Source organism: Lethenteron reissneri, chromosome 24, assembly GCF_015708825.2.
Source record: "Lethenteron reissneri isolate LAM-NWPU_2019-01 chromosome 24, ASM1570882v1, whole genome shotgun sequence".
Lineage (NCBI taxonomy): Eukaryota > Metazoa > Chordata > Hyperoartia > Petromyzontiformes > Petromyzontidae > Lethenteron > Lethenteron reissneri.
This window is the reverse complement of record NC_083802.1, coordinates 12296417-12319951: the sequence shown is the minus strand read 5'-3', so window position 1 is coordinate 12319951 and position 23535 is coordinate 12296417. Positions and strand designations below refer to the sequence as shown.

The 23535-nt window shown below is 41.7% G+C and overlaps 1 protein-coding gene across 1 annotated transcript in view; it reads right to left on the bottom strand.

Annotated features, from left to right (window-relative positions):
- LOC133346605 (insulin-like growth factor 1 receptor) overlaps positions 1-23535 on the bottom strand; it is a 109666-nt gene that overhangs the window by 39135 nt on the left and 46996 nt on the right. Inside the window, exon 3 of the mRNA XM_061558293.1 lies at positions 703-1000. Coding sequence (XP_061414277.1) covers positions 703-1000 — 298 coding nt within the window. The remainder of the gene's footprint in view (positions 1-702; positions 1001-23535) is intronic.

Genomic DNA, 23535 nt, shown 5'->3' with positions numbered 1-23535 from the left:
CTTTGGAAGGCCTTCATCCAAAAGTGGACTGATTATGGCTAATGATGATGCTGATTATCGTTAACAGCATTGTCAATTCCTATTGGATGTTGGCCTCCCCAAAGACAAAGATCCCCCGTTAAGCCTGTAACAGACTGTTGGGGCAAGTGCTGTTCGCGAGTAGCACCGATGAAGTCAGACACAGCACACGAGGAGGTCAGTGGCCAGCACCATGCCCGACCGCCTTTGTCTCCCTAGTGGCAATGTTTACACATTCTACCAGGTACCCATTTGAGGCTGAGCCAGCCTAGGGGAGGCCCAGGACCGGTTCAAATAATCACCACTGGTGTTGGCCCCGAGTGGGGACTTGAACTCGGGTCAGCAGATTCGTAGCGCAGCGTGCTAACCGTGACACTACCACTCCCCACGATGGGGCGTCCACACACCATATACTACATGCAAGAAAGAACATCCATCAAGCTGGCAAGTGCGAGCTGGTGAACCAGTGGGGGGGGGGGGGGGGGGCGGCATTCAGGACCAGTTCAGATATCACTCACCACCGGTGTTACTCGTGGCCAGAAATCGAACTCGGGTCACTAGGTTCACATTCCAGTGTGCTAACCGCTGCACCAGGGCTCCACTCCAAAGTGATGCTCTTTCTTTATGAACTAAAGAGGTCGCACAAATCAGTGATCTGCGAGCCACCGCACCTGTTGTCATTACCTGGTGACATTGCGAATGTAGCCAGAAGGACAGTCTGGCAGGCAGTCTCCGTGATGCAGGACGTTCTGCGAGGAGTAGTCGTAAGGCGCTTGGCAGAATTCCGCCGTGACGCAGCGCCAGCCGTCGTAGCGATAGGTGCCCAGTGGGCAATCCAGAATACAGATGCCCTTGTGCCAGTAGTGGCGACACGCCAGGCAGTGATGCTCACTGCCCGCTTGGTGGCAGCCACCTAAGCACTCTTCGTGGCAGCAGTGGCCCGACTTGGTGCACGCCCGCCGACCACATTCCGGTGGGCACACTGCAAGAACATACAGAAAACAAAACATTACCAACAAGTACATGTCTTGTAACGTTTTAAAAAAACAGGTCAGAAGGGCTCAATTCGTGCTAAATGTGCATGTAAAGACAACATTTTTCGCAAAAATGCTCTTGAATGATAATAAGGAATCATTTCTGTTTGGCATGTAAGCATTCAAATGGTTGCAGTTTCGCTGCTGGCACATTCAATTTGTGTTATTAAATTAGTCTTATTTAATGGCAACTGTATTCATGGTAGTTTACTATTTCATGTGATATGAGCCGTTATTTTCCCTTCTTATGCAATCTAACCACATAGCGTCCTACAAACAGACCTATAAACGTTGAAAAAATAGCATCAGAATGCAAAGTCAATGACTTTGCTCATGTCAGATGATTCACGAACAAATGCATAATTGTACTGTTACAATATTTTTTTTGTAGGAACAACTTTGTAAAGTGGGAAAAATCTACGTCATATCACAAGATGTTTCCATTTTACAACAGATAAAACATTTCACGTAAAACAACTTTGTTTTTGTAAAGCCCACGATGCTTCCAAACTTAAATATGAATGTCAGCCTCCATTGTTTTGCGTGATCACAATTAATCAAGTGCAAGACATACAAACCATAGAGTAAACAATATAAGACTTCCAATAAACACAGTTCCCTCTCACATACAACCTCACATGGACACCAACACAAAGGGCAATAAGTGGAGCCAACAACGACTTCCACACTCAGACAGCCCAGAACTCCATATGGTGTCATCACGAAAGCAACCGGATGGAAAAACGGTGAAGGATTTAAAAAGTTCAGATGTTCCACAAAGGCTGAGAAGAGGCGTCGTACTGACAAGAACCACTGTGGTGAAAATAAGATTATTTTTTTTTACACAAAATAACCATTAGGAAAAAGTACGAGGGCACTATCTATCTTCCATAGGTTTTTCAGTTTTTTTACATTGCTTTGTGGAGAAAATTGGTGAATAGGGTTAATTCAGCAAGCGACTTGTGAGAAACAATTAGATTATACAAATGTGTGCGACTGCTTACAGCTCAAAGAGAAATACAAGCTCTGTCAAGCAACCAAAGATATTAATCGATTAAGTGTGGTTACACTTATCATGAAGTTCACCAGGACATCCTTGCACAGACGTCATGTTTCAATGAAACAAAAGACACTTGTAATCCGAGCTTTGTTTGCGTCCGTGGAGCCTGTTTTTTTCTTCCCCAGCGGTCATTCAAGCCTGTTGCATTGCCATTCATACTGCTAAAAAACTGAGACTGCAGCGAAGAACAGCTTTACCAACTTGCAATACAACCAAGAAAACCACATTTCTGCATGACCGCATGGCAAGCAGACAACTTTCAAAGCGAGTTTAAGAATGTTCCATGCTGTGACTCGCAGTGTGTCTAATGGAATAAATATTTAAGAGCTACTCTATAAATAATAAAATATCGATATATGTAGTGGGCTAACTTAAAGGAAGAATAACATTTGCAGCTGCAACTATTAAGTTGTGAAATGTTATTTTTCACGTGCTTTACAGCTAAATTGTGTGCTTTTAAATCACACTTAATCGTAAAAAGAACCCAATACCAGTAGTGCTGACACATTTATTCATTAGTTCTTGATGTATTTGTTCATTCAAAAGTTTGTCCTCTTTCCAATACAAAGACCTTCTGTTGCGATATACAATATAAGAAGACCTGGTCCTTTTGTGAAAGTATTAAATAATTAATTGCAAACCTCCTGTCAATCCACTGCTGGATGAAGGCCTCCTAACGCTGTCGGCCGTAGGGGTTGTCTAGCCATGCTTCACCACAAAACCCAACGCGAGTTGGTGAAGCCAGGAGTTGTGTGGAGAGGGGGGCAGCACATAGTTGAGATATCATTTGCCACGGCCGACAGCCATGGCTGGGAACCGTCACGTTCATCGCCACATCGTGCTAACTAATCGCTGCTGTCACCGCGATGCAGCATCATACCGACAAAAACACATTTCCCCAGTGAATAACAAAAACACAAAAAACTAACCCCCACCCCCTTGCAAATTACAGTGAGTGACACAGTTAGTGCAGCAAACTGGATGGAACCAGTGTGGCCTGAGGGGTTAGAGACAAATGGCCCCATTCATGGGGGGGAGAGGAAGAGTCTGGCTTGCAGTCAATGAGCACACAAACTTTGTGGGGGGGGGGGGGCACTTTCCTAGCCCTGACGTCATCCCATGGAGCCATGTCGCAGCAGGCGGGCGGGGGGACCCAAATTTGACACAACAACATTTAGGCACGAAGACGTGGAAAGAGATTTAAGCGAAGAGAGGTAGAAAACGTGCGCACGCGTCGTGTAACCAACTGTTATGGGAGGTGGGTAGAGAGGGAGGGGGGGTGATAGCCAAAAATGACTCACATTAGAGATCAGAGACAGTGTACTATGTGGCCGTAAATGCGTGATATGCGTTACGCTTCAATGAGATTGATATTCGAACGCCAAAAACTGGCCACCCCCAACAATTAACCTCGCTTTCTCCTGTAACTCAAGTCGTCTGCGCTGAACAAACGGCAATAACCTCGACCGCAATGTTATTCACCGAAGGCCAATCAGCTGTAGCATTGACATCTTTACTTTCTTCCCTGCTGGCGGCAGAATACAAAGTTCAAGTTGGCGGAGAGAAAAAAGTTCAGGTTCATAGAATCACCAATGAGGCCGTCCATAAATGACATCACGCGATTTTGGACGATTTTTGACCCCCCCCCCCCACCCCTCTTCACACGGCGTCACAAAAAGTCAGAACCCCCTCAAATATGACGTCACAAAGCTCTGCCCCCCCCCCCCAAAAGCATATTTCCATTTTGCATTTTGAAAATAAAACACACTTCAAATCGCTTTAAACTATTGTCATTGTAGTGCGTATTTAATGTGGCGCTGCACTCTGATGTTGTAGGAGAAAACGCGTATTAAAAACGAGGCGTTGGAAAGCTTAAATTTAGCATGAAATTCACTTGAAAATATTCAACGTCCAACTAAAACTGCAGATGTTCAGAAAATAATATTTAAATTATCTTATAATTATAAAATATTAAAAATTATTATAACTATAAAAAAAATACTTGAAACTTTGTAGTAGAACGAAGCAAAATGGAGAGTACAATTATAACAATCACATGGAGAAGCAAAATGCTCCTTCATGGAATAAATAAAAGGTGACCTTATTACATTTAAATAATCAAATAGTTAATAATGAAAATGAATCAAAATTAGTGTTGTTATAACAATTCTATATTTATTCAAAGTTGCGCATTTTGATGTGACGTCACATTTCTCTAACCCCCCTCCCCTCGTCACACATCGTCACAAATGTATGACCCCCCCCCAGGTGCGTGACGTCATTTATGGACGGCCCCAATGTTCTTATCAAGTGCTTTATAACGCAGTGCTAAAACAGAATTAAATATCGTATAAAGTGTATCATAAACTATGAGAGACTGCAACAACGAAGTGCAAGTGTTGTTTTTATGACGACCGCCATAATAATTATATCAATGACTGATCTATTCATTATTCGCCTCTGTGATTTCCTACGAAGCTCACCCAACTGAGCGACAGGGATCCATTGCTTATGGGAGTATTTCCACAACAAGACGCCAGGGACGGCTCTCCGGACCACAATGTCTAAGTTTTCAATCTCCAGCTGGTATCCACGTCCACTGCCCTCAACCTCACACTGACCTGTCTGGTAAGGTATGGTCAAATAGCTGCTATGACCTGCGTGGCATGGGGAGAGCTCCGTTGTGCAGCAGTGACTTGCTAAAAGGCCGTGTTAGTGAGTGGCCCAAGTTAACTTACTGAAATAGGCACACATTTGTTTCCTTAGGTAAACTAACCGTTGGGTCAACCCTGTATATGCAGATAAAGAGGCACATCACAACATCACAAAGTACACCACCATGGCGCATGAAGTCATCGAGTTATATTTGACTTAGTATCTATGAGTAGGTTCTCAGTGTTGCTGTAAAGTGTAAAGCCCTAAACCCCAAATTATGATATTATGCCGAACGGTAAAGCGGTACCAACCCAAAAACCCACCAGGAGCGCGAGTACATTGTCCACTTCGTATGAAAGCAATGCATGTGATTTCGAGTTCACGTAGCTTCTGATTAATATTAACCCGAATAAAAGTACAGGAAATTAAGAGTGTTAATCGATGGTACTCATGGCTGTATTGTGCAAGTGTCCAAGTTGGGGTTTTTGTAAATGTTCACAAAAATAAACACTTTAAAATGCTGTATTACCTATTTTTGGCAAACTGCAGTAGTCATATTGGGAACATTATACACCTAACCACAACACCCAGGAGAATTGGCAAAGGACAGCCTCATTATGTTCAACATTAACATTACACTACATATAAAATTAGCATTTTAACACGTAGTCTTTCGCGACCAATATTAGTATTTTAATTGCAATTTTTAGTTGTTTTTGTTGAATGACTATTGCTTTTTGTCTACGGCGTTATTTACACGACATCGTTAAAATGAAATATGGAAAGAAAGAAACACTCTGGCGACAAGGAAAAATTGACAAAATGAAAAACTTATTGAATTACATTTTAGAATCACTGATAACTAAAAAGCAGATGCCGACCACTCGTATTGTATGTATATTAGTTGGGTACATATTTAGTTTATTAAATGGTAAGGATTCATGGACCATGGCAACATGAATACCACTAGAAGCTTTGTCACTTGATCATAATCTGGGATGAATTTTAACAATCTTCAATCCTCCCCCCTTCTTTACACGAATCACAGTTGAATGAAGCAATATATTAACCTTATGGCAGTACCCCGGGCGACCATAGTATCCCGGCTCTCGAACAATGTCCGTGATGCAGTCATTTTTAGTCTGTTGATGGTCGGCGATGCGGCAATCCACTCATCTCGACGAGCTGTACAAGATGCACGATGGTTCATACGAGCGTTCAGGCTTTCAACGCAATCGTCCTCGCGGAGTAGCACCGATTTCGGATTGATTGGCACCTCAGTCGCGGAATTAAGTACACCCCTGGAAAAAAATAGTGTCCCAAGAAATAAAATATTTAATTACCTCGGCCATTTTGTATTATTTGGTACCCCAGGGTACTGCCATAAGGATCATATAAAGAAAACACATTTAAACAATTATGAATGTGCATGTACAGCAGCTTTTTTTCAATCTACTGCTGGATGAGGGTGTTCTTACACCGTGTGGACCACGGGGATTAAATGTCCATACTTCACCACACCAGTCTATGTGGTTTGAAGAGAGAATAGATGCTGCAGCATAGAAATACAGTATGTACAGTACCAATTTAGCTGCAGTGCGTTATGCTGCCACGGTGAAGCCCTACATCAATGAGAGTGGAGAAAGTTGATGTATTTTCAATTCGTGTTATACCGTACTGTATGCATACCTGTCAACCCCTCATAAGTGTCCACCCTATTACAAACCAATGCAGACCTTATTGGTCACCCCGTGAACCGTATAAATCTCAACGTTCATCCTATAGTCCCATCACAAGGGAGAAACACAGACAAAAAAATGGGTTTGCCCGTATTGAAACGGATGTACGGGCATATGGATCTGAAAACTCAATTCCCTGTACAAGAATATAGGATAAACCGTATGGGTTGTGTATTTCAATAGTTCACATGACATCTGCAGACGCTAGAGGCGCTAGATCTACCTCAATGTAAGAATAGAGATGATGCACTCTCTACACCAATTTGTGACCATAAATCGAATCATGAAGGGGGTGGTGATCCATATACAATTCAGAATGCTCAATGAAAGTTGAGTAAGTCCATTACCAAGTACAATTGTGGCACAAAAGACAAAGACCCCCGTATAGCCTTTAACAGACTGTTGGGACAAGTGCTGTTAGCGAGCACCTATGAAGGCCAGAACGGCACACGAGGGGGTGGGTGGCCAGCACCACGCACAGCCGCCTTTGTCTCCCCAGTGGTGATGTTTTTACGCACTGCACCAGGTACTCATTTGAGGCTGAGTCGACCTAGGGAAGGCCCGGGACAGGTTCATATATAATCGTCACTGGTGTTGACTGAGCGGGAATCGAACACACACACACTCGTGCACATATGAAAATACCAATCGCCATTTTGGTAGCTACACAAAGATCATGGCATTGTCGAGAGAGACAGTGTCTTCACTGCATGAAAATACAACCCAATCTCTTGAGTCGAAGGCTCATCACATCAGGATGAAAAATAGCTTTTTTGTTAACCTTGACACCATGAGCTGCCATCATGAAAACCTAAAAAGAAAGGTTAGCGTGCTCCACACTTGCATCACAGGAGCTGCTCACCAGGCTCTTCAAGTCACCAGCACTCTAAATGTTGGGTGTCTCGCAGGCTGTAAAGTGTTTTTCAGTTTTCATTTATTAGGTACAGCCCTGTGAGCCATGAGGCTCTTGACTCGGGTGCAACCGCAACAAACAAAACATGAACAAAGAACATCTTAAAGTGACGACGCACAACAGAAACAGCCAGGAAAAAACTGTAAAATCTTCCAGAAAAAAGCACCGTATATCAATGCTGTGTGCAAAAATTCCAATGGGATGCAGGTCTAACAATAACAACCATAAGACAATTTAGATAACGTTATCAGGCTAACTCCGTACTTCAACAAACATGACGTTTTCGAAATCACCAAAATAAAGCTATAAAAACAAAGTAAGAGTGATCATAGCAACTGTGATTCAAATTTTTAAATAAACGATATACATAACATGTACGACCAAACTTTGCAGCCATAGCTGGCAGTATGAGTCGCTCCATAACAGCAGGATTATCAGCAGGAGCATCAAACATTTTCAATGCACCTTTCAAGTTCAGCACACTATAATCAATACTCAAGATCATACTTTGCAGCGGTCATCCGGAGCGGTGCATTTGATTTCAGGCCACTCTGCATAGCAGTGGCAGCGCGCAAAGGACCTTCCTCCAGTATTTGTATGGCAATAAGGAATGTGAAGCTGGTAAGTGAGCGAAGACCTTAGGTCACATTTGTTCTTTGAAATAGTGAGGAGATCCAGCAGGTAGTCTGCTGATTTTTATAAGTACATCATGATTAATAAGATCTGATGCACAAGCCGTCGATCATTAAGAGATATTAAGTTTGACCCAATGTAGAGATCGCAGTGGTGGGTCCTATATGGGCAGTTCAATGCAAATCTTAAGGCAGAGTGATAAATTGGGTCAAGCTTCTTCAGTACAGTACTGGGGGCTGATTTATATAGGACTAGCTTTACTACCCAGCTTCGCCCGGGACTTGGATTCACCACCCCCGACTGCCTTTGTCCCCCCTGTGGCGATGTTCACACCACAGACCAGTTACTCGTTCGAAGCTGAGTCGACCTAGGGGAGGCCCAGGACCGGCTAAAATAATCATCACCAGTGGTGGCCATGAGCGGGAATAGAACTCTGGTCGCCGGGTTCGTAGCGCAGCGCGCTAACCACTGCACTACAATGCGTTACGCTTCCACATGCGGAGGTCACAAGACATAATCACAACTTTGCCTTTTATATATATGGAGATGTCACAGTAATCAAGTAGAGGAAGTATGGTAGCTTTCATCAATTCCAAACGGAACATAGGGGGGAAGCAATGCGTGTGTCTATACAGAAAACCAATATTTAATTGTCTTTCAACCAATATAATCAATGTGATCTTGAAAATTCAGTTTTGAATCAAAGATGACCCCAAAATACTTAAAGATCTTGACTTGCTCTATTTGATAATTATTTAAGAAATGTAATTGGGGAAAAATAACTTCCTGCTTTAGTCCTGGTGAGAAGCATAGCACCTTGGTTTTGGAGGTATTCAGGACTAGTTTAAGAGCAACTAGCTGATGTTGTAGTTTGTTGAAATCACCCTGGCGCTTAGTAATCACGTCATCCGGAGAGCGGCCAGCAGTAATCAGTATGTTTTCATCTGCAAACAGATTTACCCTGGAATGATCCAGGTCAGTACCCAAGTCATTGACATAAAGAGAGAAGAGGGGGCCGAGGATGGAACCCTGTGGAACCCCTTTTGTTATCTTAACACTGTTTGACATCCAACCATCTATGAATACAGTTTGAGTGCGAGAAGAGACGTAATTTGTTAACCATTCCACTGCCTGTTTGGAGAAAGAGGCAACTTAGTTTACTAAGCAGGGTGTTGTGGTCAACTGTATCGAAGGCTTTGGGCAAGTCAAGAAAAAGACTTGCGCAGTACTGCGTATAATCAATGCTACTGTAAATGTGATTTAGAGAGTCTAATGCAGCAGATGTGGTGCTGTATTTTTTTCGGAAGCCAGATTGGTTTCGATATTAATAGATTGTTATCGGACAGGAAACTGCTAATTTGGTAGTTATTAATTTGTCAAAATTTTTCATCAAAGGGGACAAAATTGAGATAGGTCGGTAGTTATTTGGATCATCTTTGGCTAGTGTGGAAGAGTAGACCAAAAAATCCCTCTAAATTGGCTAAGAGAATACCTCGAGTGGAGGCCCCTTCCGCCAACAGTAGCATGCGCGGGGCAATTGCAGGGCTACACCCTTTTACCCTCACCTCCAGAGATACGCTGTGCACAGCCGATAATTATATATCACCTGAGGTGAGACTAGTGTAGTGCAGTAGTCCCTCGGTTTAGTGACATCGGTTCACGTTTTTTTTTTCGGTGAAAGTTTCGCCTCCCATAGGACACCATGGTTTCGACTAACGTTGAAATAATATTTGGTTCTTTCGGTAAAATCACGTAGATAGAACAAAAAAATAATACAAATTAATAATAAAATTAACTTCAAAGGGGGGTGGGACTTAAAGGGGGGGGGGGGGGGTTAGCCTCTAAAGGCAATATGAATAATACAAAATAATAATGAAATAATAATAAAATGCTTCTTTCAGTAATACAAATCAATTTACAAAAATTAAAACAAAAACCACGACGTTTCGATCGCAACACAAGCGGTTGTCATCAGGAAAAGGGGGGTTAGCCTCTAAAGGCAAACTGTTTATAAAGGTTTAGAGATGGGCGTAGCCCAAGTGTGTGTCAGCAGCATGGGCGGGAGGCAGCTAATGTTAATGTTGGAGGCAACAACGTCACCGGCAGTGGGTCTACACCAATCAAAGGGCCGCCAGACAATCATTGCACCTCGCTCCACATACCCACACTGCTGACGGTGGAGGTTGACACGAAAACACAACCATGATATATACGGAGTGGTAGCTCTTGTAATCTCTCATTTACTTGATACAGCTGTCGTGGCTGTGACGGTTCCACCTGAAGACGGAAGCTTGTGTTGCCTCCGAAACGTCGTGATTTTTATTTTGTTTTACTTTTATTAATTTTGATTTTTTTTGCCTACGTGACTTTACCGAAAAAACCTAAGAGTATGAATCCTTGCAGTCACGAAAGCTTCAAATCTAGAACGAAAACACAAATCAAGTCATGACCCAAAGTGGTTGATTCACTTGTATGCACGCGGGCCCCATTTTTGGCCAATCAGAGCGCTCATACGTGGGGCCAAGCCATTGCTCTCAGCCAATCAACGACGCCCCCGAATGGCTTTGTTCACATTGTTTTGTTTCGGCAGACTCGTGCAATTCCTATATTCCATTAGGATATCTCGGTTATCAGGGCAGACATTAGTTGCGACGGATGGCTTAGCAAGCAGCAACGCACGTTCGCTGTTCGTGCCCCTCTTGGGGTGGGTTTAATTGTATTCCGGGCATCTAAGGCTGATCTTGAGGCTCACGCTGCAAACACGATCGACTGTGTCATTACAGCATTACAGATCTTTACAGGAACAGAATAGCAGTGGAGGTTAACCATGAGGCAAAACGAGCGTGTTTTAGCGGCAGAATCATAATATGTTTTATTTAAGGTAGCCGTTTTGGGGTTACGGGGCCTTGTGACGCTTCACACAAGTCACTTTTGTAATGAAATTGGCAATTACTTCACGAGCAGCATTAAGGATGACCAACATTTTAAAAAGGCATGCTTAAAATAACGTTCTGTTATGTAACAACTTATGAGATTCAAATTTCCTTCATCAAATTGCAGCTTCGTGGGGTATTATTACTGTACTTTGTTTTAAAATTACAACAAAGAAAGGACAAAGATCCCCCGTATGGCCTTAACCAGAGGTGTGGACTCGAGTCATGTGACTTGGACTCGAGTCAGACTCGAGTCATGAATTTGATGACTTCAGACTCGACTTGGACTTGCATAACAATGACTTTGTCCCACCTCTGGCCTTAACAGACTATAGAGGCCAGTGCTGTTAGGGAGCACCTACAAAGGCAGCTGGCAAGGCACCCCAGGGGGTGGCTGGCCAGCACCACGCCCGGCTGCCTTTGTCTCCCCAGTGGCGATGTTTACACACCGGCACCAGATACTCATCTGAGGCCGAGTCGACCTAGGGGAGACTCAGGACTGGCTCAGATAATAATAATGTTGGTTGGCCGTGAGCAAGGCTCGAACTCTGGTCGCCAAGGTTTGTAGCGAAGTGCGCTACCCACGTCCACCACCGCCTGCTCCTCACCATTGAATAGCATCAGTGTGACAACCCAATCGTTGTGTTTTGCTTGTGGCGGCTGCGGTGCTTAGCAACATCAAAATGGTGGCAGACGGCACTCCCTTCACTGCTGCCCTCCCCTCCTCCTCTTCCCTCCCTCCCTCCCAGCATGGCCCCCCACCGCATGGCACATACACACACACAGAGAGAGAGAGCCCGCAGCCGTGCAAGCAAGAAGACGGCTGGCGCGCCGTACAGTAAATCCTCAAGCACTTCCGTCAGCGGGCCAACAGCGGAGGAATCTGCACCACGCCACGAGGAATTCGAACAGCGAGCCCCAGTGATCTCGGTCCCTTCTACCACAACCAACCAACCACTTGACCATCATCCACCACTCATGTGCTGAGAATTCCCCACCCCATGGCCCATCCTGCCAGCTTTCCAAACACCAGCACGCTTGATCTCTTTATCGATAATTTTAGAAGATGTAAAAATGTCTATGCACAGGATTATGTATTTTTTTTTATTTGGGAAAAGCAGTAAGATTTAGAGAAATGTGTTCTGCTGCGTTTGTAACCCATGAGAATGTATATCACTGTATTAAGATTAATTATTAACACTTTGGTTTAAAATGTATTATTATTAGTTACAAAAAAAACTACCGTACTATATGGTCAAAAAACTATTTGCATGTAAATATTAAGTACAGGGAAAAACAATGCTTTGTAAAAATGAATAAAAATAGAGTCCCGTTAATACAAAGGAAACATTCTACTAAAAAGGAAGTCTGCCAGACCTGATGGTAATTGATTGAGTAAAACTATTTCTAACGTAAATAATAGCTAATTCTTTCTAAAGCACAAACTCAAGAGATTTGATTGACCGGTACCGATTGCAAGGTTTATTCAAAACGGATACATTTTCCATATGTAAAGTATTTTCAGCGTACTCACACCTGCGAAAAAAGCTCGTAAATTAGAGGTTCACGTCTGGTAGCGATCGCCACAAACCATACATTTTGTCTGCAAGACTCAGGTGTGCTTTTCATCAATAAAACATAACCTTACCATACAAGCCAACCACTTGCTCAAACACTGGAAGATGAAGCACTGGCCAGCCTAATGTTGATAAGGCGTGCAAATATACAGGAGTTTCTGGACAGTCAAGTAGTTTAGTCTCTCCCAGGTCTGTAGACCTGTCAAAGGGACCCCCCCGCACATGTTCACACTTTCCGCACTTTTAGTCTCATCTCTGGGTGTCGGTACTGTGAAACATTACTGAAGTACTGCACACAGTTTGTTGTAAAAGTAAGTATGAACAAAGACTATAGAGACAAAGCTTAGAAAAGGAGCCCATTGGATGGTGACACCTACGATTAGCACGGTTGACTCCGTACGGTGCAAAAAATGCAACATACATACATCAAGACCCAACATTAAAAAATTACCTAATTATGCAAAATGCACACAGCACAGTTATAATGGTACCACTATTGTATGTTTACCAAATTAGCTATATCATATGGTAGCCCACCAGTATTCTGTGACCAAATGAAGTCCAATGCTAGAATTGGAAAACAAATTCATGAAAAACAAAATGCTTTAAACAAAAATTAATCACTTTCTTGCTGTGGCAAACAAAACATGTAGTTTAAAATACCAAAATTACATTGCAGGGATCCAGAAAGTTTGTCTCAATGGACAAAATAGGCCATCGACGATTGACTCACATATGGTGATGATAACCATGTGTTACAAAATACATCTTGTCAATAAATGATGGGTAATGCGATTTTAATTGATTTTAGTCTGATCGTATCTAGTTTCACGGCCATTTTACACGATTGCATTACCATAAGCCCGGTACGTATTTGTTTTAAAACCTCAAGTTCTCATCATACACATGCAACAAGTCAATGAGGTGTTTCTTTTTCTGAAGGAAAACAGTGCTTCATATCTAAAAGTTATTCTGCATTTGTTTTAATCGCAGTTGCTGAGCAAAGGCCCAACTCAGTGGCCACCAACAACCAGCATTTTTATAAATAAGTATTGACTCTCAAGCTGTGCAGGACACAAGATGGTAGTGAGAGAAATGGTGCTGTTTGTTCAATAAAATTAAAGGCATAACTACAGAACTACATATGTAATGATCCACTTCATTGATCAGAACTGATGTGGAAAAGTGTTTATTTCCTATTGAATTAAAACTCCTTTTCATAAATATTATCCACAATGATTATAATGACGGCACTTTGTGAATTACACCGCTGGACGAAGGCCTGCATCACGCCGTGTCAGTCATGGGGTTGTTTGACCTTACTTCACCACATTGGTCACAGTGCGACTTGGTGAAAATCAGGGATCGAGGACCGATTCAAATATGCCTCCCAATGATGTGAGCCAGTCACAAATACAAAGGTAAATAGGATGAATTTAGGGTGCAGTACAGATCTCTCAACAGTTATACACAAAAATAATGGATAACAATAATTGTGGATAGCTGGATTCATTGATCGAAAAGTATGGTGTACGTAATGTACACCATGCATCGGCGGGATTGGCAGCCTGCCTCTGGAGATGGCAGCAATCATAAAAACCTCAATGACGTAAACGAATATTTGTTCATCATCATCATCACAGATGTTGGATTATGGCATCAGCAGAATCTTCTAAGTAATTCTCCTTTACCCACCTACTTAGACAAGTATATAGTTCATCTCCTGCATGGCCATCAACCTCTGGATGTCATGCCAATGCCAGTTCTGGAAAGCCATCTCTTGTGGGCAGTGACTGGCATTGGTGAAGGCAATCATCAACCCCTATCATCATATTCTTGGTTCTTTCGGTAAAGACACGTGACTTTACCGAAAGAACCAATAATATGAATCCCTGCAGTCACGAAAACTTTAAACCCTATCATCATCTTCACCATCATCGTCAACAAAAGTGGTGACAGCGGTTTCTACTAATGAAGGCTACCACGATGACTATCATGTTCAAAGATATCCATCACTGTCATCATAGCCATCCATCATAATCACAATCATTCGTGGGCTACCACGGATATGATGAATTTAGCACCTCACTGTGGGAGACTAATTTTATTCACAAATCATGGATAACAGGAAAGGTGATCTACAGAGAATGGGAAACATTGTGAATTGGCCAGACTCCAGTTAAAACGAATTTATATCTGGATGGCACAGTCGGAGGACTGGAACCCCAGCACTGAGATCCAGGAATGAAAACTACAGCCACCTGTGATTAATCTGTGCTCTCAAGTACAGCGAGTTGATGGTATTTTATGATCACCAATGACTGCACAAAAATATATATTTGTGTTTTTTTCCCATTTAGTGTGCCTTACTCCAGCTCTGGGAATCAACATTTAGTTTGACATAAAATTAACACTCTTTATAGGGCACAGAATAGATTTGCCCCGAGCATGCGATTAAAGCGGCAAAGTGAAATTACTTCCAAGGAATTTTGTGACGTTATATTCCTGGACCAGTCTCCTGACAGGGTGGTGCACCGCTGGGCTGTAAGAGCTCCAAATTGAAATATCTCCATCTCGTATACGTAGCAAAAAGCCACAGCACCTGTAGAGTAGACGAATATTACTTCCCCCAATTAGAGAAATGGTGGAAAAGGTAAGGAGTGATTGTTTTAAAACAGCCTTGGCAGGTTTGGGGAGAAAAGGTTACATAATATATAATTCCATCAAAACAAACGATAATTTACAAGACCCAAATACCCAATTATTGATGAATTCAGAAATGTATGCATGGCAGTAATATACAAGCACAAATTAACAAAACTAACGAGTGAAGATGGCCAGTGTTGCCGGTTTGTGATAAGAACACGTAAGTGGCACGAGACAAATGAAAGTAAGAAAGCATGAATAGAAGGCACAGAATACCAAACTTGAAAATAAATGGTTTGAAAGCATTCATACATCAATGAGATCAAGCAAAACGACAGGGCAACTTGAATCACAGGAAAGGTTTTGTGATAACTAAGCACGGCTTTATTAGGTAATTTTCACCGAGAGTACTATTGAATGTTAGAAATGTAAACATGCCACGTAATCTATGACTATAATGTTGCTTTTGCCAATGAGCCAGATTATTTAAACACTTATTTCATTTTCTCCTGATCAGACTTCTTTATCTCAGTGTATTTTCTCACTTCCATCCCTTTCTCCTCCCCTTTTTCCTTTCAAATTTTATTTTCTATTAAACTCTCCATTTCCCTTCATTCCTACTTCTCTAATACTAAATCACAGCCGGGGACTGCTACGAATATGATAGTTTTTTTCCGGTCGCTTGGAACTGCGTGCGAACCTCAATTTTTGTGGGCCTCTGTGTTGGTGGTTTATGAAAATATTAAGTGATTAATATTTTAAACAGTTGTCATAAATATGAAATGGCATCTATTGTGACCATTGCAAAATTAATAAGAAAATCAAATGTGCCTCTGCGAGTTAACACAAGACACACAAATGTATAACCAGACCAAATGCCCTCTGTGAGAGACCATGACAAAGATGAAAATCCCATCTTGTCTCTAAGCCATCATCTCCCACACAAGCTCAACTCTGACTGCATTACATTACAAACAAAGGCTTCTGTACCCATTTACAAAAGGCACCCCATCTGGCCAGTGGAGGGGGAAACACCTTTTAAACCCACTTTACCCCAATGACAAAAAGGACCAAACTGATATTTTCAGATGCACCCACACAAGAACTGTGCACTGAAACGATTGCAATGTGCAATTCAAAGGAAAGCACCACATTAGTGAACGGGCTCAAGCTGTCTTTCGATATCGACTTTTGAACGCTGTTCGTAAACACACCGAATGGGATGTTTCCACTCAACAAATTAGTCTGAATTGTCATTTAGAATACAGATCTATAATAAGTCGTCATATACTGAGAAATCCTCGACAAATGTAGGCATATCACATAGAGGCTCGTGTTAAAATAAATGTTTTCAATTGTGTCAACATAATACAAGCAAAGAAACTCAACAATATAATGTCGGGTAAAGTTAACACTACATTACTTAGACCTGCTTCGTATTGTCATTTGTAAATGTTTTCAAAAATGGCATTTCCACATTTTAACACAATTATCGTTTGTGTTTTCAGATAATACCGTCATTTAATCCAACAAAGGTGCATTGTTGTTTTATATGCCACCGAAATGAACGCGGCACCATTGTAACCTATCCGTCGCGTGAACTACCACATGAAATTTAAGGAATACTGTACAAATAGCTTTGTTGCTAAGCAATACACCCTCCCCCCCCCCATTGTAGGCAGGCAACATTATTTAATGTGGCTCAACCCTTACCCCCCCTCATCTGTTTGCCTCTGCAAGCTCCCTACAATCAAACCCTCCTCGTCTTTCCCTCTTCATTCACCATTGCGGGCAGCCAACATTTAATGTGGCTCAGTCCATACCCACCCCCCCCCCTTTTCATCTGCTTGCCTCTGCAAGCTCCCTACAATCAAACCCTCCTCCTCCCTCTTCATTCACCCCCAACGCTCCCGGGCCCCCCACCCCACTCCGTCCCATTGCCCGTCATCCCCGCCCCCCCTTAACTCCCCTCCAACAATCCCTTGCCTGTGGAAAATTCCACTCCTAACTGGTTCCCCATCACCGCTCTTGTTTACCCAGTGACTCACACCAAAAACCAGCATCGCAAAAAAGTATTGTGGGAAAGAAATTATTCGGTGTCTATTGAAATTTGGATTATAAAGTGGGGGGGGGGGGGCTCCCCCACACACCCACCCCTTTTTTTAAATCAGAATCTTAATTTAGGCTGAAGGAATCCCATGAGCTATAAAGCACTTTTATCACAGAGGTCCAGCAGACCCATGGATGAGCCATCGCCGTGCCAGATACAATATATTCGAGCGCACACGTAACGTCGTGTTATAAGAGAAGTAGGTGATCACTTAGCGGATTCACGATTTGGGACTTCTCTTCAAGTGCTGTACAAAACCTGGGAGATAATTCGGTGTGCACGCATTCACCGATGTCAATTTTAGGATGCAATTGTGGGGAAATTCTGGTCAATAATGCATTTACAAAAGCTTATAATTTTGACTTCCTTTGCTGGACCAAATATGGCAAGAAAAACACGGTGAAATTGTAGTATTTCCACGAGCTGTCCGAGAAACAACCTCGCATCGACATGGCACGTGGCCCAGCTGCCAAAAACGCCTTGTGTTGTTGTTTTTTACAGTAGTTTCGTCTGCTTGATATCGCAAATGAAGGAAAACGTCACTAGAGTTATTTTACACAACCAGCCAGAGACTTAAAACGTGGTCACGGATTAGGCACAAATGAAACGATACAGATAAGTAAAAAAAAATTTAATTATTACTTCTGACTTCTGACCCATATTTCACCGGTTTCAACCATTTCAAGTGTAACCTTAAATACGCAGTGCTCATCAAACACATGATGTGCCAATGCTCTATTTTGGGTTGTTTTGAAAATTAGCAACATCTGTTATTTGCTAAAACAAAAATAACGTTCTATTTTTAAAGGCACTACACAAAGGATTAATGTAAACGATTCATCACTGATTATGAAGTCGCTAATATCCAGGAATTTTAATGCAATGCTCAATGAAAATCTGGCTAACAGAATGTTGAATTGTGGATGTTAATTTATGAGATTAAAACAATGCTTGTTACACTGTTGAAGTCAGTCGATTTCACTCTTAAAAGGATGCTATTACAGGATGGAACAAAACAATCATGAACAAAAATACTGGGAAATTTTCACTTGAAACTTTCGTGACTGCAGGAATTCATATTCTTTGGTTCTTTGGGTAAAGTCACGTAGATAGAAAAAGAATAAAAAATTAAGTGAAAAAGAATTATAAACAACAACAAAAACACGAATGTAGACTGTAGCCTGGTTCTAATCAGAGTGAGTATACTGGCAGTCTATAATGTAGACTTATTCATGGTTCTTTACCTGAGTGAGCATACTGACAGTCTATAATGTAGACTTATTCTTGGTTCTTTCAGTAATTTAAATATAATACAAATAAAATAAAAAATATAAACAAAAACCCCGACGTTTCGATCGCAACACGAGCGGTTTATTTTAATTTTTCTATCTATGTGACTTTATCGAAAGAACCAAAGAATATAAAAAATACTGGGATTCAAATTTGATTTATTTGTTATAATGAATAGATATAAACACAATGTTGCTTTATGTCTGTATGTGGATATGTATGCATCACATGAACAAACATCTTTACAAATCCCCATTTTTCAAGACATTTACAAATATGATATCGATCGAAAGCCCGTCGTCTCTAGATGTGCAAGCAAAACGACGTTCTTCTCCACGACCTTTCCTTGCCGAGTTATGGCCACAACAAAAAACACAAGCGCTTATGTGAACGACAACATTCAAAACCATGGGGGCGCTAACGTGTTTATGTAGACTGCAAAATTAAATGTCTCTCTGCTGGCCACAAGAATCAACCATCAGTCGAACAACAGGGATCCCCCCCCCCCTAGCAATAGCCGAGGCTGCAGAAAGCCACAATAGAGCACCAGGGGGCCTGGTGAGAGGTGCTGGATGGAAATATTGATTGAATTAAGCAAGAATGAGAAATGAGTGATGGAATAAGGTAATGAGGGGGTGGAGTAGTATGGCATAGTGCAGTGGTAATACTGTAGTGATACAATGCAATGCAGTGTGTGGTGTAGTCGTGTAGTGGTGTAATGCATTTGTGAAGTGGTGTGATGTAGTGGTACAGCGTGTACTGTAGGATTGTGGTGTGGTGCAGTGGTATGGTGTACTTTTGTGGTTGTGTTAAGTGGGGTAGTTAAATTGTGTAGTAGTGTACAGCAGTGATTTAGTTGCGTACTGTCATGGTGTAGTGGGGCAGTGTATTCATACAGTGGGTGTGGTGAGGTGGTGAAATGTAGTACTATAACTTTTTGGTGAGTGGTGAAGTGAGTGATGTGTCGCAGGAGAGTAGTGTGTCTGGTGAGTATTATTTTGGTGAGCGTCTACCAAGTGGTGGGGTGTCAGGTGTGCCTGATGAGGTTCAGGTGAGTAGTGTCATGGGAGTGGTGCGGTGTTTGGTGACTGGTGTCTGGCGAGGTTCAGATGTCAGGTGAGTGTCTGGTTGGGTGTCTGTTGGGTGAATGGCAGTGGTGTCAAATGAGTGGTTAGCATCTTGTGACAGTGTCTGGTGGTGAGGAGTGTCAGGTGTCTGGTGAATATTGAGAGTGGCCAACAGAGAGGTGGTGCAAATGGCCGAGAAACCTTTAAGGGGACAATCGGTGATTGAAGGGCACGGAGCCGATGGGGAATAACAAGATATACAAATCTTGACTTAAAGCTTTCATGACTGCAGGAATTCATATTGTTTGGGTCTTTCGGTAAAGTCACGTAGATAGAACTTTTCATTATTTTATTATGCTATCTACGTGACTTTACCGAAAGACCCAAAGAATAAGATATACAAAATTATTGGTCAAATTGGTAGATTTATATAACAAAAAAGGGACAGTAAAATAAATAAATGTGCTTCACAACAAAATAATTGTAATTCAAACATGAACTAGAATTCTTAATTTCCCCATGATCATTGCGTAATACAATTATTTTCAAAAGGCAATAAAAACAAATCAATTAACATTTGCTCATTCCCTTGAAAATATTGCATCTCAAAGGGCTTTCACCTGTTAATATTCATAGGAATATTGATTTATTGAATCATTAAGTGAATGAATGTCGGCAAAATTCGATTTTTCCCTCTCATGTTAAAATATCTCCTCGCTATTCCTCAATCTCTATAACACCGTAGAAAGACTTGTTTTTACAAAATAAGCATTTCCGTGAATAAAAGCCATGCTCGTTCAGCCAACTCCCATGGGTCTTGTTGTTCCTGTTTAAAGTCCAGGTAGTCACAGACCAAACATCTTCCATGCCTAATTGACAACCCCAGTGTTCTATATATCTCTCTTCAGTACAGAGTGTAATGCATGTGAGTTGGTGTCTTGTATATCGGATGTTCCATTTATAGATACCCCACTGATTTCAAATGACCCTATGGGTCATGTGATGCCTCTGAGGATGGCATAAACAAGTAAGAAGACCCCCTCCAGAAAGTGTGGTAAGTTCTGCTTTAGGTAGTTTTAGTGGTTGTTGCCAGACAGCCTGTTCCTTCTTGATACATTAAAAAAGCATATAAAACGTGTTAACATATTATTCATTTTTACAACTTTTTTTTAACCCAGCTTCTTTTAGAAGACAGTATTTTTAGCAAAAATAACATCATGTATTTATTCACCTTCAACACGATGTTTTAACATGCATAAATAAAGTAAAAATATTTATTTTAGTTGTGAATACAAATATCACCTAGACTGTGAATAAATTCGTTTTTTTGTAAATGAGTCCCACGCTTTTCAAGTACTATATACAATACACAGTGCGGGAGCAGTGGTGCAGTGGTTAGCACACTGCCCGATGAACTCGGCACACTGCCCGATGAACTCAGCGAACCCGAGTTTGATTCCAGGTCAGTGGTGAGCAATGTGTTTCCTGTTTTTCACTCCTACCCTTAATTTGTCCTCACTGATGAGTGTGGTGAAGTGTGGTTAAGCATCACCCATGACTGACAGGCCATGGGGAGGCCTTCATCAAGCAGTGACGTGACTGAGGGCTGTGATTTATTACGCAGTATGAAGCACAAACCAGTAAGAAGTACACTTCGATATTTGTAAAACACAAGCCATCCACTGCAGCTACCAGCGGCATGATTGATTTTGTTGGTATTTACAGTTCATGATCTGCGAGGCTGGCAGTTCAAGGGTTAAATGAGTTTAGCTGTAGGACACGGAGACCATCATTTATGTAAATTACATGACAGGAACTTTACATTATGTGCGGCCAAACAATCCACATCTGTTCTACAAGATGATTTTTACTTATTCAGGTGTTGTTTATCAAACAAAACCACTGCGCCTTTCGTCATCCTAAAAGCAGAGGTTTATGCACATTTCATGAACTACATGCACGGAAAATCACGCATGAAAAATACATTGACATACAGCGAAATTACTACGGTATAAGGACAGATGAAAACACAAATTCTAACAGCAAAATTGGTTTTCTAAATAAGCAAATGACACGTTTTACACTGTTGTAGTTCTAGGTAAAATATGAACACAAAGTGCCAAAAATATGAGAGGATTAAGAGTTCACTTTTTTAAATCAACATGGGATTGGAGTGAAACATACATTGCTATGAAAACAATCCCCCATTCATGCAGCATCTCGTTACAAAAGGTAGAGGGACAGCCCTCTGTAATCGCTGACTGACAACATTACTGGCGGAATGTTTTCCACTATTGGGAGCTCTGGAGAGCCCCTCCAGAGTACAGGGTGCTTCAAGAAAAATGTGAACACTTCTGAGAATTTGCAACAATATCACAAGAAATGTGCCTCCGGGCTCTGGAGACCACCTGGAGAAGATTCCAGGCACGTGTTGACAATGATGGCGAATAAGTGGAGACTCTTTGACTTTTTGAAGCTATTACCATACATTTGTTATCATGTTGTGTTAAAAAAAGATTTGAAGCACCCGTATTCAGACCTACTCTTCCACTCTGAACCAAAGTTTTGCAATGTGGTATACCCATTAATACTGCCGGTATGAATGTGACGCGCTAAATACAAGAGATGGGTTCTTAATCTGACAATACAATGGGCAACACTGATGGAACAAAACAAAAAAAACCTCTTCACCATTATACAGTATGGTTTCTGGAAATCCCTGTTCACTGTTAGGAGCCAACAAAATTAAAGGGGCCGCTCGTTATCTGCAAACCACCGTGCCGGATAATGTATAAGTGTTTTCTCATGCAGTTGCCCTACGTCTCCTGGTGACATCAGAAATGAGTCACTTGAGACAATTATAACACTGACCATTACGCATTGCCAGGAAACGTTCTGCCTATTTAAGTGGGATGAACGAGATGGATCATGATGATCGCAACTCACTCCACTCTACATCCTGGACGAGAGAGTCTCTGTTTTTTCATGACACTCATTTTACTGTAAATAACATGAAATACCATTTTCTGATTACGGTAAAGGGGTTGTATTTTATATTTTAAAAGCTTTAAATATGGGCAATTACCTTACCTCATTGCCTCACTTAGCAACTGTGGGAAGGAAAACTAAACCTTAAAACTCCCTCCAATCTGAAACATCACAAACTCGTGCTTTCGGGCTATTCCCTTTGGTCCACAACATCACAGACCAGTGTGAGTTTTCACCATCGCTTACAGAAAAGGTTTGAAGAAGAGATCACACAAACAAGAAAGGAGTAGGTTAGGCAACGTTGCCCAAGGTGAGGCAATAGCGCCCATGTTTGTTGTTATATTTACACGTGTACGGCCCTTTTGTGAACCCACTGCTGGGTTACGGCTTGACCACGCGATGCCGTTTCAATTTGTGTAGACAGGTAACACAGGTGTAGAAGCACACAGGTACATAATAACAACAATGGATTTGACTGCACTGTCGATGAAATCAGTTTCACAATAGGTGGTCACCAAACTGGGCACTATCCAGGCTCAAAGCTGCTTACCTTCCGAGATCTCATGAGATCATTTGCATTCCGGGGGATTTGGTAACAGGCATTGTTTATTATTTATAGAGGAAAGGGCTATTTGTTACGCTCTACAAGCATCACAGCAGGAAGCACGGTGACCCGCATATAAGGTAAATATGATCCGTGGCATATAAACTCTCCTCCTAGACCCTTAAGTGGTCCGCCACGGTATACAGATTAAATGCTACCATACACATCATATTACTAAATACAGAAATATAAATGCATTATTCATACGAGCGGTGGTACTGATATAAACTATAGTCAGGCACTACTCGATGAACGTGGCGACCTCGGT